Genomic DNA, 20,221 nt, shown 5'->3' with positions numbered 1-20,221 from the left:
CAAATTGGACACTTGATCAATGCACATTATTAACAGTTAGCACCGCTGGCTTCATATTCTGTTTCATTTTTTTAAAGTGTGTTCCCCTATTTCCCTCCAGTCTGTAGGAAATCATCAGACCCTGTTCTTTTGCTCGCTCCTACGTGGCCCCGCCATGGAGGGCAGCTTTAGCGCCAACGGCTCCATTGCGTCCTACCTGCTAGTTTCAGGCTTCTCCCCAAAATACAAAACATGGCAGAGCCGTGTCCACTAGAAATAAGTTTATTACAAACGGAGGAGACAGGGCTCTGACAGGACTGACACACATGGCACTCATGCTCCTAAAACACTGGATTTGTGTAGGGACATTACAAAAACCAGGAAATAAGCTTCTGTGATGCTCAGTCCATGTCAGCTCCTAAGAATACAGAGAAGGGGAAGAGCTGCCAGGCGGAGCAATTCTGAGGGCTGAAAATCCCTTTCCCAGTACAAAGACAGCATCCTTCATCCCCACCAGCTCATGTGCATCTGAGGGTGGGGCTTTGTCTTCATGCTGGAAACCAAACTGCTCTCACAGCTTCTCGCTAAATTGCCATGGGCTAATGGATAAGCAGAGACTGTGACTATCAAGTCTGACTACTGAGCACTCAAGTATCTGTTCAGTGGTTACCTGGGAACAGGGGCAGACGGTGTGAGTGCACCTCTACAGGGCTGGACAGAGCGTGGTTAGCCAGGGAACTGGGCGAGCCGGCGCCGAGCTTGCGTCAGCCTTGCAAGCCGCTCCTTCAGGAACTTCCGCTTGTCGCTGGTGTCGCTCCGCTCCTTCAGGAGCCAGCTATAGGTGTCCTTGTCCTGCAGGAGCTGCAGCATGGCCTTCTGAAGCTGCTGGCCATACGTCTGGAGCATGAAGAACTGGATGATCAAAGGGATGTGGCTGGAGATGCGCTTGCTGGCCTCCTGGAAGGAAAGAACAGTTCATGGGAGGGTGGAGGGGACACTGTGAGGAAGGGACTCTGACTTCACCATGTGCACATCAGCGGATCCAGATTCTCAATGAGGGACACCCTCGCGAGGCAAGGACCTTTCCCTGGGTTTCAAACCCACCAATCTCCTCCATGGTGGTGGCAGACAGGAACAATGCACAGTGCAGAGAATGTCCCAGCTATGAGTCATATTCCCACCAGCTTTTCCTGACCATTAAATGGGTACCTCTGATGGAAGGGGGCAAAATATGCTCTATAAAGGTAAGCAGGCAGACAGTGCAAAAACTGCATTTCCAGACCAGCCTAGTCAATGTGGTGAAACTGCCTCTCTATTAAAAATACAAAAACTAGCCAGGTGTGGTGGCACGCGCCTGTAGTTCCAGCTACTCGGGAGGCTGAGGCAGGAGAATCACTTAAACCCCGGAGGCCAAGATTGCGCCACTGCACTCCAGTCTGGGCGACAGAGCAAGACTCCATCTCAAAAAAATTTAAAAAAGAAAGAAAGAAAAAAACTGCATTTCCAAATTATTTACAAGCCTGCCAAAGAGATTTGAAGGCTGCTGCTTCTTTTTAATCAACACTCAAGTGACTCAGTAGAAAAAAACATTGGGTTTTCAAATGCCACGGAATGGAGCTGTCTGAGTTACCTGCATGTAGATAGTTTCTACCACTTCCTTTCTCCCTCCCCAAAGTCCCACCTGTTAGCAAAACTTTTTTCTTTCCCAGGATGGGTGGATCTCAGGAAGTTGCAGTGTACTGGTCCCTCAGCAAGGTTCTGGTATCTTCTCTATAAAACAGGGCTAATGTGAGGCACTGGTCTCATGGGGTGGTTAAAAGTATTAAAGGAGTTAAAAGATGAAATTTTAGAAAGATGCAAGTTTAGAAAGATGCCAAGCATGTAATAAGCACTTCGTATTGGTGAGACTGAGGCGGAACTCCCGATCCATGTTCTGTGACCAGAGTGACCGAGAGGCGGGGCAGTCACCACCTGGAAATGGGGGAAAGGAGACAGCACCAGGCTGAAGGCAGGCATTCAGGGCAATGCTGGAGCCCCAGACAGGGGCAGACAGTGTGAGTACTCACCAGGAGAACCGATGAGAATCAGCTGCAAAACTGCTATAAACAGTAAGAGTCAGGACGGTGTGAGGTATGGCATTGATACATCTAAAGCTCATATACCAAAATCACATCTAACACCAACGAACAGGAGACACAGAGGGAGAAAAGCCGCTTTACAGTACACAACAATGAGAACATGTGGGCATAAACCTCAGAGATGTGCACCTTATACAAAGAAAACTTTAAAATATTCCTGAGGCCCCGGCAAAAGGAGACCTTAAAAACAGAAAGACTTGGGAGGCTGAGGCAGGTAGATCACAAGGTCAGGAGATCGAGACCATCCTGGCTAACACAGTGAAACCCCGTCTCTACTAAAAATACAAAAACATTAGCTGAGCGTGGTGGCAGGCGCCTGTAGTCCCAGCTACTCAGCAGGCTGAGGCAGGAGAATGGCGCGAACCGGTGAGGCGGAGCTTGCAGTGAGCCGAGATTGCGCCACTGCCCTCCAGCCTGGGAGACAGAGATCAGCCTTGCCAACACGGTGAAACACTGTCTCTACAATAAAACAACAACAACCACAACAACAACAAAACTTAAGCAGGGCATGGTGGTGTACACGTGTAGTTCCAGCTCCTTAGGAGGCTGAGGCTGGAGAATCACTGGAACCTGGGAGATGGAAGTTGCAGTGAGCCAAGATCGAGCCACTGCACTCCAGCCTGGGCGATAGAGCGAGACTCTGTCTCAAACAAAACAAAACAAAACAAAATCAATAAAAAACCAGAAAGGCTCAAGATGTTCTTGGAAAAAGACACGATGTCAGCACAACGTCAGCACTCCCTACGGAGGGCTATGCAGTGAATGCAATCCCAGTACATACAGCAGCAGTTCTCCTTGTTCATGAGAAACTGGATACACTAATTCTGAAATTCATATTGAAACTGGACAAACACAAAGAGGCAGAACATCTCTACATAAAAACAAGTGGGAACCCAGAGAACTGGACACCCATGTTCTTAGTAGCACTATTTACAACAGCCAAAAGGTGAAACAGGTCAAGTATCCATGATACAAGAAATGGGTAAAAATAATGTGGTGTGTCTATCAGCGGAACAGTATTCTGTCTTTATTGAAAAGGAGTGCACCTGTGATCCCAGCACTTCGGGAGGCCGAGGTGGGAGGACTGCTTGAGCCCAGGAGTTCAAGACCAACCTGAGCAACACAGGGACAACCCCGTCTCTACGAACAATTTAAAAATCACCCGGGTGTGGTGGTGCATGCCCGTGGTCCCAGCTACTTGGGAGGATGGCTTGAGCCTGGGAGACTGAGGTAGCAGCGACCTAGGATCACACCACTGCACTCGAGCCTGGGCAATAACAGCGAGACCCTGTCTCTAAAAATAACAACACACTTTGGAAGGCCTAGGTGGGCAGATCACTTGAAGTCAGGAATTCCAGAACAGCCTGGCCAATATGGTGAAACCCTGTCTCTACTAAAAATACAAAAATTAGCCAGGTGTGGTGGCGCACACCTGTAATCTCAGCTACTCGGGAGGCCGAGGCAGGAGAATTGTTTGAACCCAGACAGGGGGAGGCTGCAGTGAACTGAGATCATGCCATTGCACTCTAGCCTGGGGGACAGAGCGAGACTCTGTCTCATAATAAATAAATAGGCGTGAACCTCTGACACTTGCTACCACCTGGATGAGGACATCATGCTACATGAAATAAGCCAGTCACAACTCCTATGAGGTACTTAGGTTAGTTGAATTCACAGAGACAGACAGTAGGATGGTAGCTGTCAGGGACTCGGGGACAGGGAATGGGGAATGTGTTTAATGAGGACAGAGTTTCAGTGTGGGAAGGTGATAGGGTCCTGGAGGTGGCTGCTGGTGATGCTGGCATGATATGAATGTACTTAATGCCACTGAACTATGTACCCCAAAATGGTTAAGATGATAAAATAGACATGATGAATATTTCTGCACAATTTAACGAAAGAAAAAGTGAGGGTGATGTGGGGGTGCTGGCTGCACTAGATGGTGAAACATGGGATAGGGATGTACCAGTGTGACCTGGGTGACACTGACAGATGAAAAGGAGGAAAACAGGGCTGAAGACAGGGTGTAGACAGGACCCAATGCAGAGAGGAAGCGAGTGCCGGAGCGGACCAGCGGGAACTAGACGACCCTCCCAGGACGGGACTGGGACCTCTGCTGCCATCTGGATCCTGCCTCATTCTTGACATCAAAGAACTCCAAATGGACCAAAGTATCATGTAACAGTTAAAATAAGAAATTAAAGAAAATATTGTCTACCTCATTTATCATCTCAAGGAGACAAAGTCCTTTTAAAGTATGACAAAAACCACTGAAGCCCAAATCCCACTCAAATGTTCTGCTCTAGAAAACCTGAGCATAGTCTAAAACCACCATAGACAAAAATGACAAAGCAAATGACAAAATGCAGAGCGTCTGCATCAGAAATCGCAGATGTCTACTATCTCGCCATGCTGAGACAGTCCTCCTGGATGAACTGTTTGCTGAGCAAGAAATAGAAATAACTCTCAACACACAGAAAGATGCACCACCTCATCGTCATAAGAGGATGCCAATTAAAATTATAATGAGATGTCATTTTCATCTATTAGGCTGTCAAAAAACCCCAACGAGGCCAGGCACAGTGGCTCATGCCTGAAACCCCAGCACTTTGGTAGGCCAAGGCGGATGGATCACAAGGTCAGGAGTTCAAGACCAGCCTGGCCAATATGGTGAAACCCTGTCTCTACTAAAAAAGAAACAAAAATTAGCCGAGTGTGGTGGCATGCGCCTGTAGTCCCAGCTACTCAGGAGGCTGAGGCAGGAGAATCACTTGATCTCAGGAGGCAGAGGTTGCAGTGAGCCAAGATTGAGCCACTGCACTCCAGCCTGGGCGATAGAGTGAGACTCTGTCACCAATAAACAAAAACAAAAAAAACAAAACCCCAGCAACTTTAGTGCAGACTAAACTGGCCAGTGTGGATGGAAGCAGGCCTTCTCTGGGTAATCTTTATCAGTCTCAAACAAGCCATCCTTTCCCCAGCTGTGATGCTCTGTTTCATGTGTCAACTTGGCTAGGCTCGAGTGCTCAGTGATTCCATCAAACACGAATCTAGGTATTGCTGTGGAGGTATTCTGTAGATGTGGGTAACATGTAACCCCCTGTAAGCGAAGGAGGCCATTCTCGAGGATGTGGATGGGCCTCATCCAATCAGTTGAGGGTCTTAAGAAAAATGAGGTTTCCCTAAAAAGAAGAAATTCTGCCTGTAGACTCAGCCTTAGCTCCTGCTGCAATTTCTAGTCTGCCCTCCCTGCTGGCATGCCCTGGGATTTTGGACTTGCCAGGCCCCAAAATGGTAGAAGCCAATTCCTTGAAATATATCTATTTCTTTCCTTTTTTTGTTGTTTTTGAGATTGAGTCTCGCTCTGTCACCCAGGCTGGGGTGCAGTGGCGTGATCCTGGCTCACTGCAACCTCTGCCTCCCAGGTTCAAGCAATTCTCATGTCTCAGCTTTCCAAGTAGCTGGGACTACTGGCATGGGCCACCACGTCCAGCTGCTTTTTTTGTAGTTTTAGTAGAGACCGGATTTCACTGTGTTGGCCAGGCTGGTCTCAAACTCCTGGCCTCAAGAGATCCACCCACATCAGCCTCCCAAAGTGCTGGGATTACAGGCGTGAGCCACCATGACTGGCCGAAATATATTTCTTTACATACATATATCCGTGGTTCTATTTCCCTGCACAATCCTAATATAACAGGAATCTCATTTCTGGGAGTCGATGCTTCCACATACATGATATACAAAAACCTACTCACAGCAACACGCCTGCATTAGCAAAAGACGCAAACAAACCGTTCGCTTAAAGAGCTGGCTCAATACACCACAACCATACAGTGGGATACTCAGCAGCCATTGAAAAGAACAAGGCAGCCCCATCAGAACTGAGGCAGAACAATCTCCCTGGTACAGCAAAAGAGGCAGGGTGCAGAGGAGCACGTCTCCTCCTCTGCTAATCTTTGTGTAAAAACCATTACAAAATGTATATGCATGGGAGCTTTGGAATGCATGAGTCGCCCTGGGAGGACAGAAATGAACCTGGAGAAGGGCTGCTTCTGTCCGGGGAGCTGCTTGGCTCAGAGACTTCTTTGCCATTGTCACTCATCCTATTGTTTGGATTCTGTGAACGTATATGCCTCACCTACTCTCAAGGTAACTATTCATTCTAGGAGGCAGTGTAAGCAGCAGACAGGTGTGAGCTTGGTTGCAGGAGAAGCCGATGTGCATGCCTGTCTTCCCCTTAACTGGCTTCACTCACGTGCGTGCAGCTCCCAGTGTCTGGAGGAACGGAAGTTGACCCTTGGTTTACAGCCTTGCTGCTCAAAGTGCAGTCTCCATCCAGTAGTATGGGGACCCCTGAGAGCCCGTTAGAAATGCAGAGGTCAAGCACGGTGGCTCTCGCCTCTAATCCCAGCACTTTGGGAGGCCGAGGCAGGCAGATCACTTGAGGTCAAGAGTTCAAGACCAGCCTGGCCAACATGGTGAAACCCTGTCTCCACTAAAAATACAAAAAAAAAAGCCAGGCATGGTGGCAGGTGCCTTTAATCCCAGCTACTTGGGAGGCTGAGGCAGGTGAATTGCTTGAATCCAGGAGGTAGAGGTTGCAGTGAGCTGAGATTGTGCCACTGCACTCCAACCTGGGCGACAGAGACTCAGTTTCAAAAAAAAAAAAAAAGAAAAAAATGCAGAATCTCCGCCTCATCCTGATCTGCAATTAGCATCTGCATTTCCACAAGATCCCCCGGAGGCCCCTGTGCTGGGTGAAGTTTGAGAGGCACTGCTTTAAAGCATCCAAATAGTGAGGCAATGGGGACATGTGATAAACCAAGAGATTACAATTTGCTTTACCTCCTCAGGTGTTTACACATCCCAAGGGCTCTACCTGAGTTGTGCCTGTGTTCACTGCCTCCTTCCCCAGGATGAATTAGATGGTACTTCAGGTTATCTGAATCGTGCAGTATCACCCAAAGCATGTGTCTATGAGACAGCTTCCATTTAGTCTGCTACCACTGCATTCCAATGCTGCACTAAGGAACTTGTTAACCAAAAATAAAATCCTATGCCTTCCAGCCAACTCAACAGACTCCCTTCTTGGCCAAGTGGACCCCAGAGAAACCTGAAAATCTGCATTCCTGGCCATAACAGGAAGAGAAGCCAGGCCCCTTTTGGAGTTTAGGTTGAAACTGAGATAAGACTGGCAAACAAGACTCTGTGGCAGTAAGATACCAGATTATAAAGTCATGCGAGGCAGGGGTTAAGTCACACATGCCCAACAAACCATAAAATCTCCTTGGATGGGCTTTCATGAACTTGGTATAATGTGGCTTACTTTCCAACCCGACTCTGGTATAGCATCACAAGACAGATAGCAGACCCTAAAGGAAATACAAATATTTTACCTAAAAATACATTTTTTGGACGTATTTTGAAACGGCTGTTACAGGACCAACAGATCGAAATGGCCCTGCCACATTTTGTCGGGGGGGAATTTGCACCGTAAAGAATCTCCATTAATGCAGCCAGACCTCTCCCCTTCTAGGCCTTCCCTGAATCTAGGAGATTAACTGAGAACCTGCTGCCTCTAAGGCCTGAAAAGAAACATTTACCATTTATTCTCTCTGAAGGCTGCTACTCAGTCTTCATCTACATACCTTTGGCCTCTAACACTGCCCTTAACTCAGGTATTTCTTTCTATTGACGTCAAGTCTGTAGACAAAGCTTAACTCTTTCAAGCAATTGCCAACTGGAAAATCTCTGAACCCACCTATGACTGGTAAGCTCCCCCTCCTTCAAGGTGCCCTGCCTCTTTAGGGAGGACAAGTACATCTCCCATGTATTTATGATTTTACCTACAATTCCTGCCTCCCTAAAATGTATAAAATCAAACTACATCCTGACAGCCTCAGGCACACTTCCTCAGGACCTCCCGAGATTATTCCCAGAGCCACGGCCCCTCATATTTGGCTCAGAATAAACCTCTTTCAAATATTTTAACAGAGTTTGGTTTTTCCATTAGTAAGCAACTAACATCATCCATACTTGTCTCCTGGAATATCCACTACAATCTATGAGGAGACACCATTTTACAAAGAAAGCTGGGGCTCAGAGAGGTTAAGTAACTTGGCCAGAGCTAGACAGCCATCAAAACCAGACGTCAGTGGCTCTAAGCCACCACCTCTCGGTCTGAGGTTGAGCTGCTTCTATGGAGGCAATATGGTTTGGCTGTGGCCCCACCCAAATCTCATCTTGAATTGTACTCCCATAATTCCCACATGTTGTGGGAACGACCCAGTGGGAGATAATTGAATCATGGGGGCAGTTTCTCCCATGCTATTCTCGTGGGAGTGAGTAAGTCTCACGAGATCTGATGGTTTGATAAGGGGAAACCCCTTTCACTTGGCTCTCCTCTCTCTTGCCACCACTGCCAGGTAAGAAGTGCCTTTTGCTTTCTGCCATGATGGTAGAAGGCCTCCCTAGCCACATGAAACTGTAAGTCCATTAAACCTCTCTCTTTTGTAAATTGCCCAGTCTTGGGTATGTCTTTATCAGCAGCATGAAAATGAACTAAGGCAGGAGGCTAACAAGGGGGTGAATGACAGAGCTGACCAATGTCACCTACAGAGAGAGCAAGACAAAAGAGACAGGCGCTTAGAAGAAAAGGAAAGAACGGAAGCTGCCATCCTGAACCACGCGAAGACGTACCTGGTGATAGGCCATCAGGTGCTGAAAGATCTCCTCCATGGAAGATTCTGTCGAGGAGGACTGGAAAGTCCCCACATCCCAGGATTTCTTCTTCTTCTCTTCTTCCAGCTCCTTCTCTCTGACCTTCTGCAATGCACCCCTGTACACCTGGTCCTGGCAGTAGACAATCTGCTCCATCTGGAAGTGGAGGCGGATCAGCTTCTCACCTTCTCTCTCTTGTTCTGTTCTAATGTCTTCGATTTTGGACTACAGTAAAAAAAAACAAACAAACAAACAAACAAAAAAACACACAAAACTCGGTTTCCCGAGTCACAGGAAAGTAGGTAAGAAGTCGGTAAATACCAGGTTACCCGACGTGAGTGAAACAGCACGTTTCCTGGGAACAGCCCTCTGGGCCATGCCCTCGTGTATCTAAGGTGGGTTTCTAGCCCTGGCTGAGGGTCAGAGCTTCCCACGAGGCTTGAGCCACAGACGGGCCAGATCCCCATCCCGGGGCCTGGGGACCTGCATGGCCTTTGCTTTCAGGTTCTATAACTTGGCTTCTTTCCTTTCTCTTTTAGCAGCTTTTATATCTGATGGTGAGGATTGTCATATCAGATAATCCACAGGGATGAGCAGGGGAGCCAAGTTTAAGTCAGACAAATTCTGTTGTATGTTCCTGGGGTTTAGAGAAAATGGTTGTCAAAACCTGAGGAGGAGAAACTTCACTCCTGGACCCTCCAGGCCTTGATGAGAGGCACAGTGCACGGTGGCAGGTGCATCCTAAACATCTTCCTCCACATCCATCTCGACCTTCTGGGGAAAGCCGTATTAGCTTCATTTTATGGATGAGGAGTCGGGGCACAGGCTGGAAGTGGCACATTCCAAGGCCTCACCCAGCTGGTCAATGATGGGGCCAGGCTCCTCATCTGTGCCGGGGATGCCTATTTCTAAGAGTGGCTAAGTGTGGTCTCTTGGCCCAGTCTGTCCCCCAGGCTCATTTCCTGTAGGCTCTTTCTTCATTCTGGAAAGTTTTGAGACAGAGTCTCGCTCCGTCACCTAGGCTGCAGTGCAGTGGTGCAATCTCAGCTCACTGCAATCGATTCTCAAGTGTCAGCCTCCCAAGTAGTTGGGACTATAGGCAGGTACCACCATGCGCCTAGCTACTTTTTTGTATTTTTAGTAGAGATGGGGTTTTGCCATGTTGGCCAGGCTGGTCTCAAACTCCTGGCTTTAAGTCATCTACTGGCCTCAGCCTCCCAAAATGCTGGGATTACAGGCTCATCGTGCCCACTTGGGCCAGAAAGACTCTATTTTTACACGTAGCTTCCTCAATGAGTTTCTGGATTTGGAGCCATTGCCTTTAGATGTGATAATCTTCTCCACTAACTGTGGATCTCTTGCTCTATGTGTTTAAGCACTCTCTCCTTTATTGCTTTCAACCAGACATCACCGGTAACACCAGAAGAAGCACTAGTGAGTGACGTTATTTGCTGCTCTAAATGTATACAATAAAATTGAAATAATCCTCATCCAAGAAATCTGTTTTCTAGTGTCAAGCTTAGTTTTTTTTTTTAAAAAAAATAACACACGGTTGGTTTTACCTTGGCGGTTCTGTGGAGGTTAAAAAGTTCTTCAAAATTTTTCATTGAAACATCTGTGAAAGCAAGCCGGACCATATCTAATCAAAGAGAGAAAAACAGTTCAATACTGGTAGGATCATTTGTTCTCTTCCTAAGATGCAAAAAAAAGATAAGGATCAAATGATATGAAGTCAAGTTTCCCCTCTCCCCCCTCCCTTCTTCTCTTTACCATGAAAAAGGAAGGCGGGCTCTTTTTGCTTAATAACTTGCTGGAAGAATCTTAAAAGCCAATGACCCCCGGCATACATTTATTTGATATTTAAGCTTTTTATCCTAAACAGTTGCAAATAATATAATTTCTGTTAAATTATATATATTAATATTTTATGATACAACTCTTAATATAAGTCAAATCACTCTTAATGTAGACATTCAAATTCCATTGATATAATTTATCCATTTGAAAAAAATATGAGAACAAGCTTTTAGATTTAAAAATTTATATTTTTTTTATTTTTGAAACTCATTTCTATTCTACTTCCTCACAGAATTTTACTGTAATACAACATATAGTATCTTTATGATTGAAAACCTCTTATTGAGCTCCATGTCACATATTTCAGAAAAAGAAGTAGATATATCTATATCGATTTTTATGACTATAAGGCTCTAAGTATTACAAACTTTCCTCTGGAGTTAAGAGTCTACAATGGACCAAAACAACATGATTGCAAGTTTTGGTATATGATTATTAAGGCTAAAAGGTCAATTTTACTGGAAATACACCTCTGAATGAGCTGTTCTGAGGCTCTCTCCAGCTCCTTAGTTCATGGATCCATGAGTGATTATTAATTACTCCTAAGATGAGACAGCTGAAGTGTGAGTAAGGATGCTGTCAGTCAAGGAGAGGATGAAGAAAAGAGATTCAATAACGTCTGGAAAACCAAGAAAGCAAAGCATTTCAAGAAGGGAGTGGATCCACAGTGGGATATAGTTTCCTACCTATCTGTGACACACCTAGATTCCTACAGCACTCTAAAACGCTCCAAACACGTCTACATGTGCAGTTATTTAACCACTGGCTTTACTCCTTGGAGATTTCAAATAAATAGCCGATTTTGAGTGTGAATTTTGAGTGTGAAGCCAGCATAGCAGTGAACAGGGTGGACGTGTGGTGTAATAGGAAAAATAGAAATATTTTGTCTTTGTCACCAGTTCCTAACACAGAAGCCCCTACATCTCTTGGAATGTCTGGCCTATTAAGAGTATCTCGTGTTTTTAAGAGATGATGCCCAGTGGGCCCCTACATAGCTTCAGGATTGGGGCCGGGCACTAGAAAGACCAAGCCTTGACTAGAAACTTAGAACTTCCAGCTCCACAGAGGAGGGAGGGCCTGGAGACTGAGTCAATCATCCATCATGCCTTCGCGATGAAGCCTCCATGAACCCTCCTCAGTAGTGAGGTTCTAAGAGCTCCCTGGTTGATGACCACACATCCCTGTGCCATGAGGGTGGTGCCCCCAACCCCGTGGGGACAGAAGCTTCTGTATTCAGGCCCCTACTATGTGCCTCTCCAACAGCTTCATTTGTGCCCCTTATCAAATCCTTTCTAATAGACCCGTAAATGTTAGTGAAGTGTGTTCCAGAGCTCTTGGCTGACCTGAGGAACGGGTGGTAAGAACCTTGATTTATAAACGGTCCGTCAGAAGAATGGGAGGTCTGGGGCTTGTGACTGGCGTCTGCAGTTGGGGCCGGTCTTGTGGGACTGAGCCCTTTAAGCTATGGGATCCACACAGACTCAGGGCAGTGTCAGAATTGAATTGAATTGTTGAACACCAACTTGACACCTGCAGAATTAGAGGTTTGCTTGGTGGTGTGGGACACGCCCCAGGAGGGAAGTGCTGAAGTCTGGTGCTGGCTTTGGTTCGAACCTTTCCCTTCTTTAGAAATCAATGCCCAGAAGTGAAACTGAGCACTCACCAGTCACGGTGTGTAGCATAGTCACAGCTGGCTCTTCCAGCGCCTTGATTTGCTGTTTTACGATTGTCTCAAATGTCCTGTAATTCACAAAGCCTGGCAGCTCTCTACCACGATACTGATTTTCAAATTTCTGCATTTTTCTACTCGTAATTTTATGGCCTATAGCAGGAAAAAAATAACACCAAATTATCTTACAAAAATAATCTTGCACATTTTTCTAAACACAATACCATTCTAGATTTTCTGAAAATATAAATGGCAAGAAAAAGTGATATCAAATCAAATCTAACTGGTAAACTAAAAATATTCAGGGATTGCACACACACACAGAAAAGCCAGATCTCAAGATAATTTTCCTTAGTCACCTCAGGAAGGGGAGTGCAGAGTCAGGTACGATGCCAGGAACCTGCACATGCAGAAACTTTGAGTAAGACCCCCTCTTTTTTTTTTTTTTTTGAGACGGAGTCTTGCTCTGTCACCCAGACTGGAGTGCAGTGGCGCAAACTCGGCTCACTGCAAGCTCCACCTCCCGGGTTCATGTCATTCTCCTGCCTCAGCCTCTCAAGTAGCTGGGACTACAGGTGCCCGCCACCACGCCCGGCTAATTTTTTTGTATTTTTAGTAGAGACAGGGTTTCACTATGTTAGCCAGGATGGTCTCGATCTCCTAACCTCGTGATCCACCCGTGTCAGCCTCCCAAAGTGCTGGGATTACAGGCGTGAGCCACTGTGCCTGGCCAAGACCCCTTCTTAAAAATGTACTCGAGTATGAACTGTTGTGAACCTAATTTTAGTTTTACCAAAGAAATTGTACCATAACACATTCCTTGCCCTCAACTGCATGCCCATTAGAAATGAGCATGAACACTTTCTGGAATTAACAATATATCATATATTCATGTGTAGAAAGTGTTTACAAGTCAAATGGGATAACAGAGTAAACCAGCTACATCAACTTGTATGAATGTGATACAGTAGCATTGTTCACTGTGTAAGATGCTGCATTTTTCTTTAAACTTTTGGAATTGTTTGTACTCCCAACAGTCCACCTAGAGAGTTAGCCCCATCAGAAGTTCAGAGGGTATGAGTTCCTTTTTGAATGGTAATCTAGTACCCTTTTTCAGTCAGGATGTCCTGACCTTATTTTCCCATAAGGATTTTTCTTACTGAGATATCATTTACATAGTATAAAATTCACTCTATTGAAAGTATATGGTTCAGGCCAGGTGCGGTGGCTCACGCCCATAATCCCAGCACTTTGAGAGGCTAAGGCTGGTGGATCACTTGTGGTCAGGAGGTCAAGACCAGCCTGGCCAACATGGTGAAACCCCATCTCTACTAAAAATACAAAAATTAGCCAGGTGTGGTGGCAGGTGCCTGTAATCCCAGCTACTAGGGAGGCGGAGGCTGAAGCAGGAGAATCACTTGAACCCGGGAGGCAGAGGGTGCAGTGAGCCAAGACTGAGCCACTGCACCCCAGCCTGGGCGACACAGCGAGACCCTGTCTCCAAAGAAAAAGAAAAAAAAAAAGTGTACGTGTGAGTGAATTTTAGTATATTCACAAAGTTGTGCAACCATCCCCAGACATAACTCCCAAACCCCACACCCATCACCCATCAACAACCACTTCCCACTTTTCCCTCCCCAGCCCCTGGCAGCCACTATTCTGCTTTATGCCTGTCTGGGTTTGCCCACTCCAGCCATTTTCTATCAATGGAATCATAGAATATGATATGTGGCCTTTGTGGCTGGCTTCTTTCACTCAGCATGATGTTTTCAAGGTTCATCCATGGGGTGCTGTGGACCAGCGCTCTGTGCCTGTCTGCGGCTGGAAATATTCCAGGGCGTGGTGTTATGGGCTGAGTTTGAGTTGTGACCTCTTCAAAGTCCTATGCTGAAGTCCTAACCCTCAGGAACTCAGAATCTTACTGTGTTTGGAGACAGGCAAAGAGGTAATTAAATTGAAATCAGGTCACTAGGGTAGGCCCTCATCCCATGTGCCTAGTGTCCTTGTAGGAGAAGATGAGGACACAGACACACACAGAGGGACAACCACATGAGGACCTAGCGAGAAGACGCCATGTGCAAGGCAAGGAGAGAGGCCTTAGAAGGGACCAACTCCACCAACACTTTGATCTTGGACTTCCAGACTTCAGAATTGTAAGAAAATAAATTTCTACTGTTTAAGCCCCCATCAAGTCTGTGGGACTTTGTTATGGCAGCCGGAGCCAACTGTTACACACAGACACATGCCAGTTAGTTTATCGATTCATCAGCGGATGGTCATTTGGGTTCAGTGATATAGAAGAGAGCAAATGTGGCTTTAGCTGTCATCAGCTCCTTATCCTGACCATCCTCCACAACTGCCCCACTCTCCTGTCTTACGCCAACATATCAGGCTCACCACGCTATTGACTCATTGCTATGGTCTACATGTTGGTGTCCCCTAAAAATTCCTATGTTGAAACTCAATCCTCAGTGTGATGGTATCAACAGAGGAGATCTTTAGGAAGAATTGGGTTATGAGCACTCTGCCCTCATGAATGGGATTCCAGGCACTTTTTTGCAATTGAAGGTCGGTGGCAACCCCATGTCAAGCAAATCAGCACCATTTTTTCCAGTAGCACATGCTACCTTTTGTTTCTGTATCAGCAATTTTTTAGCAATAAGGTGTTTTAAACTAAGGTCCGTACATATTTTTTAGGCCTAATGTTATTACACACTTAGTAGACTACAGTATGGCATAAACGAACTGTTTATGCACCAGAAACCAAGAAGTTTATGTGACTTGCATTATTGCAATATTTGTTTTGTCTGGAACTGAACCCACAATCTCTCTGAGGTATGCCTCTGGTATCTCTGTAAAAAAGAGGTCTGAGGAAGCTTGTTCATCCCTTATCCCATGAGAGGACACAGCTAGAAGGTGCCATCTTTGAAGCAGGGAATAAGCTCTCACCAGACACCAAATTTCCTGATTCCTTAAGAATGGATTTCTTGCCTCCAGAACAATGAGCAATAAGTTTCTACTGTTTATAAATGACCCAGTCTCAGGTATTTGGTTGTAGCGGCTCAAAGAAGGGACTAAGACACTCACCTTCTTGCAAATTGTTTTCAATTATTATACCCCATTTGTGGAACTCACGTCGGAGTCTGGTAAACAGTCGGCTGTCATCTTCCCCTACAGTTTCCTCCCCTTGTATGAGAGCAGTGATGTCCTGATTAAAGGCATTAATTTTCTGTCAAGAAGAAAAACATCAGTATAAGCGGATAGACTTCAAATCCAAGGTCAAGGTCGTTTGGAGGCCGTGCCTGTGTGGAGGGTGGGGAGTCATTCTTTGCTTCCTTATGGGACACTGTGGATCAGAGGAAAGCAGAGGTTTTGGCACCAGAAAATCCTATCCCACCCCTTACTGCCTTAAGGATCTGGGCAATGATCATGACAGAGTGGGTACAACGCAGCCTGAGCATCCCTCACTGCTGAGTGTCCCCGCACACCCACACTCCCTGCCCTGCCTCCCTCAGCCCTGTCCACCCTTTGAGTGCTATGGGCCAGATGTCTTCGGATCAGCTTTGGGGGAGTGAAGAAGGAAGTGCGTAAGGCCCAGGGCCCCTTTTCTGACCATGACATGTGCTTCTCCAGCTCCATGCAGCTGGCAACACTCACGTCTATCAGAAAGAACATTTTTTCATTTTCATCTTCCGGTATGTCGACACCATACTTTTGTAGCTCCTCTGTTATTCCCTGGTGACTCTCCTTGATTTGATTTTCTAACAGCGGCAGAGATTTCTGAGGAAAATGGAGAGAAAATAATGGGAATTTACAAAGATGAACAGGGAATGAAAAGGAGGTCCCGGGCCTCCCTCTACATAGGAGCTGTGTGGGCTGTTTGACTTCCTGGCTTCCTCCAAAAGGAAGCTTTTCCAGACCTGGGGGGCAGGGGGACACACGCTAGGGGCACTGTTTTCTGCCCAGGTCTTCCCCCTTCCCCACTCCTGTGGCAGCAGCCTCATGAGCAGCACTGAGGCACCCACTGTGCATGGGTGCTGGGCCCTGGTAGAGCGACCCAGGGGCAGTTCCTCCCTGTCGTCGAATTAGGTAAACCCTCTGGAGGGAGACTGGAGAGATCCACTTGTTTAGTAGGTTCTGAAGAAGTGGCATTTGGAGCAATTGGAGATTCAACAACTTTTATGTTGTTTGCAATCAATAAAAAGTGATCAGAGACTTATGTTTTTAACAATACGGTTGACACCATGTGCTGGCTCACACTTCCATAGCAAACATCTAAAAATGCCGGCTGACATGTGAAAGCCATACCTTTAAAATGTATCGGTGGACTGACAAGTTAGTGAGGGGTACTCAGATGCCAGCCCCAGTAACAGTGGCCAGGGAGGGGCTCAAGGAGGAGGCAGCAATGGAGCCTATCTCAGCCACAAGGGCATCTGTCTAGGTAAGAAGACTCAAACGTGAACCTACGAGCCTGACTTGGTACAATGGCAAAAAAAAACTCCATGGGCTTGCTCGAGGTGGGGAATCTAATAAGGAAGCATCCCTTTTCTGCATACAATGGGACCCCAAAGAGCTCTGCGCTCATCACAGTCAGCTGGAAAACAACCCCATTCTGCACCCACATTCCTGGGGACCACGTGGAAGACCTTGGTGCTGAGTTGAAAATTTGAAAAAGGCCAGCCTGGCCAACATGGCGAAACCCTGACTCTACTAAAAATACAAAAATTAGCTGGGCATGGTGGTGTGCACCTGTAATCCCAGCTACTCAGAAGGCCGAGGTATGAGAATGGCTTGAACCCAGGAGGCAGAGGTTGCAGTGAGCCAAGATCATGCCACTGCACTCCAGCCTGGGCAATAGAGAGAGACTCTGTCTCAAAAAAAAAAAAAAAAAAAAGGAAAAAGAAAATTTGAAAAAGGAAGAGACTACATTCATGCAGATTTTTAAAAAGAACCACAGAGCTTTTACAAAGCTTTTAGAAGTTAAAAAATACGTTCATTAGAATGACTAAGACATTATAATAGTGGTTGTCAATGGGAAAGGAAAAGTTAGTAGCTTGTGCATAAGATTTTAATTTTAATTTTGGCCCAGTAGAGATAGTCTGTCAGCATCCCCCCAGACTGTGGTCCCCTGAAAAGCAGTAATCTGCATCATCTGGGGGCTTGCTGGAAATGCAGAATCCTAGGCCGCACTCCAGACCCACAGAATCTGAATCTGCATCTTTAACAAGATCCTCAGAAGATCTGTGTGTACAGCAATGTTTAAGCAGCCAGCAAGGTTCAGCTCTGTGTTCGTAGTATTCTTTTCAGAGAACCCACAGCTCTGCCCGTGCTTACACAGATGTGTGCAATGAGCTCGCTGGTAAGTTTCTCTGCCAGGCAGGGAATCGTGGCCTTGCCTTCCTCCAGCAGATCCCTAGAAGAGAACACAGGAATGATTTCCACCTTGATGTAGCCAGAACACGCATGTCTGCCTTCTGCTGTTGGGAAAAGTCAAGGTGAATTTCAGTTGTTTACAACTGGATGGAATGTCTTGCAATTGGTACCCAACAAATACTCAGAATTGGATTGAATAGGATTATGACTGAATTTTAGCAATCTAGGATATTTCAACAATGATATGGAATAAGCCCTTCCAGCTGATATAATAAATGTGTATCATGGTATTTGACTCTAGACTTGGTCATCACAAAAATACACAGGCATGTATAGACACGTTTATATAACACATACCCCCTTCTATGTGTAATATGTGTAGGTAATCATAATGGATAGAGACATATCTTCATACGAATACATTGAAGCATACTGAGATAAATGGGTAGCAGAACACTGAGGAGAAGAGACACAAGATATCTTGTCCAAGATAAAAACTTAAACCATGGGCTGCCTGGAGAAAGGAAGTCAAGCATCTTCTCACCCGATCCAAATTTGTGCTCCCAGGGTGTTATTACAGGGTTTCCCACATTTTATAGGACATTTTAGGATAAAGGAAGCAGCGAAGCATGAGTTTCTGTGCCTTTTTGTGAGAGTATAGTCATACCTAAGCTTCAGTTTCTCTGTCAATTTTTCTAGATTGTAGTAAAATACATACAACATAAAATTGACCATTTAACCATCTTTAAGAGTACACTTGAGTGGCATTAAATACGTCCACACTATTATGCAACCATCACCACTGTCTTCAGAACTTTTCATATTCCCAAACTGAAACAATGGCCCCATTAAACACTACCTCCCCATTCTCTCTCTCCCAGCCCCTGGCACCCACCATTCTTTCTGTCTCTATGAATCTTACTACTCCAGGGACCTCAGCTAAATGGAATCAGACAGTATCCGTCCTCTTATGACTGGGTTCTTTAACTTAGTAGAATGTTCCCAAGCTTCATCCATGTTGTAGCATGTGTCGGAATGTCCTTGCCTTTCTAAGGCTGAAAGTATTCCACGTTTTTGTACAGACCACATTGCTTTCTGCATCCATCCGTCAATGACACTGAGTCATCTCATCTTTTGGCTATTGTGAATGTGCAGAACAGCATGTAAGTTTCTGTTTGATATTTCTGGAATTCTGAGTAATGGTTCTCTGTAGGCTTCTGGGAGAACTGAATGCAAGAATGTTTACAACTCTACATAGTCTCATCATTTTAAATCTTACCAATTTATCAGTCTTTTCCTTTCAAAAAATGTCACTTTTGGCAGGAGGGATAGAAAGGCCTTATAAACTATTCACCTACCTTTTCTTCTGGGATGCTTATTGCTTCCTTTTAATGTTTGACTTTAAACTTTAACTATTTTGGTATAATGAGGTAAGAGCAGTATTTTAATTTTTTTCCCAAATATTAATTAGCCCAACACCATTAATAGATAATCAAGCTGATATAGTCCACTATTTGATTTGAAATGCTGCGTTTATCGGCCGGGCGCGGTGGCTCAAGCCTGTAATCCCAGCACTTTGGGAGGCCGAGGCAGGTGGATCACGAGGTCAGGAGATCGAGACCATCCTGGCTAACATGGTGAAACCCCGTCTCTACTAAAAATACAAAAAAAAACTAGCCGGGCGTGGTGGCGGGCACCTGTAGTCCCAGCTACTCGGAGGCTGAGGCAGGAGAATGGCGTGAACCTAGGAGGCGGAGCTTGCAGTGAGCCGAGATCGCGCCACTGCACTCCAGCCTGGGTGACACAGCGTGAGACTCCGTCTCAAAAAAAAAAAAAAAAGAAAAAAAGAAATGCTGCGTTTATCATGTATCAAATATATATATCCAGGTCCATTTCTGGACTTTCTACTTTTCTGTTCATGTTTTTATAAAATATGGTTCTAGCACCATACTATTTAAATTATTGTACATTGTTCTCTCCCTATTTTGATTTTGATTGGTTTTTAGTTTTTTTTTTTTGGGGGGGGGGGCAGTATTTTGTAATCCCCTTTCTATTCTTCTAGCTGAATTCCATAGTCCCTGTTGGGGAACAAGCATAGTCACACACACACTCCACACATCTGTGGGACGGCTGCCACTTTCCCCAGGAAGGCCTGACATCCTGGGCTTGGACTGATCTGTGATGAAACCCAGGCGAGCGCACCTGAAATGTGGGTGGTCCTCAAAGAAGATCTTCTCTCTCTGCAGGGCTTCGGACAGGCTCAGCTGGTCCTGGATCTCCTGCTGGCCGCGGCACTTGACGATCATGTAGCCCTTCTTCAGGTGGAACACGAGGTTCCGCACCACATCCACAACCTTGTCTTCAGTTCCTTTGTCCACCAGATCAGGCTTCGTCAAGATTCCTGCGAGCCAGATGTATTTGGGGAGAGAACGTGCCCAGTCACGAGGCAGAGGTGAACAAACAACCGCTCATGCCCCCAGTCTCC

General features: G+C 45.8%; 1 protein-coding gene across 1 annotated transcript in view; it reads right to left on the bottom strand.

The window, feature by feature from the left end:
* Positions 1-243: 243 nt before the first annotated feature.
* Positions 244-20,221, bottom strand: part of MX1 (MX dynamin-like GTPase 1) — a 30,930-nt gene continuing 10,952 nt past the window's right edge. The window contains exons 7-14 of the mRNA XM_011984185.1: positions 19,939-20,137; positions 17,698-17,776; positions 16,021-16,143; positions 15,451-15,592; positions 12,358-12,516; positions 10,400-10,476; positions 8,817-9,062; positions 244-936 (exon numbers count right to left, since the gene is read on the bottom strand). Coding sequence (XP_011839575.1) covers positions 706-936; positions 8,817-9,062; positions 10,400-10,476; positions 12,358-12,516; positions 15,451-15,592; positions 16,021-16,143; positions 17,698-17,776; positions 19,939-20,137 — 1,256 coding nt within the window. The 3' untranslated portion in view covers positions 244-705. The remainder of the gene's footprint in view (positions 937-8,816; positions 9,063-10,399; positions 10,477-12,357; positions 12,517-15,450; positions 15,593-16,020; positions 16,144-17,697; positions 17,777-19,938; positions 20,138-20,221) is intronic.

The sequence above is a fragment of the Mandrillus leucophaeus genome, unplaced genomic scaffold, assembly GCF_000951045.1.
Source record: "Mandrillus leucophaeus isolate KB7577 unplaced genomic scaffold, Mleu.le_1.0 Scaffold262, whole genome shotgun sequence".
NCBI classification, from domain to species: domain Eukaryota; kingdom Metazoa; phylum Chordata; class Mammalia; order Primates; family Cercopithecidae; genus Mandrillus; species Mandrillus leucophaeus.
The sequence above is the reverse complement of the archived record's forward strand: the minus strand, read 5'-3'. Positions and strand labels throughout refer to the sequence as shown.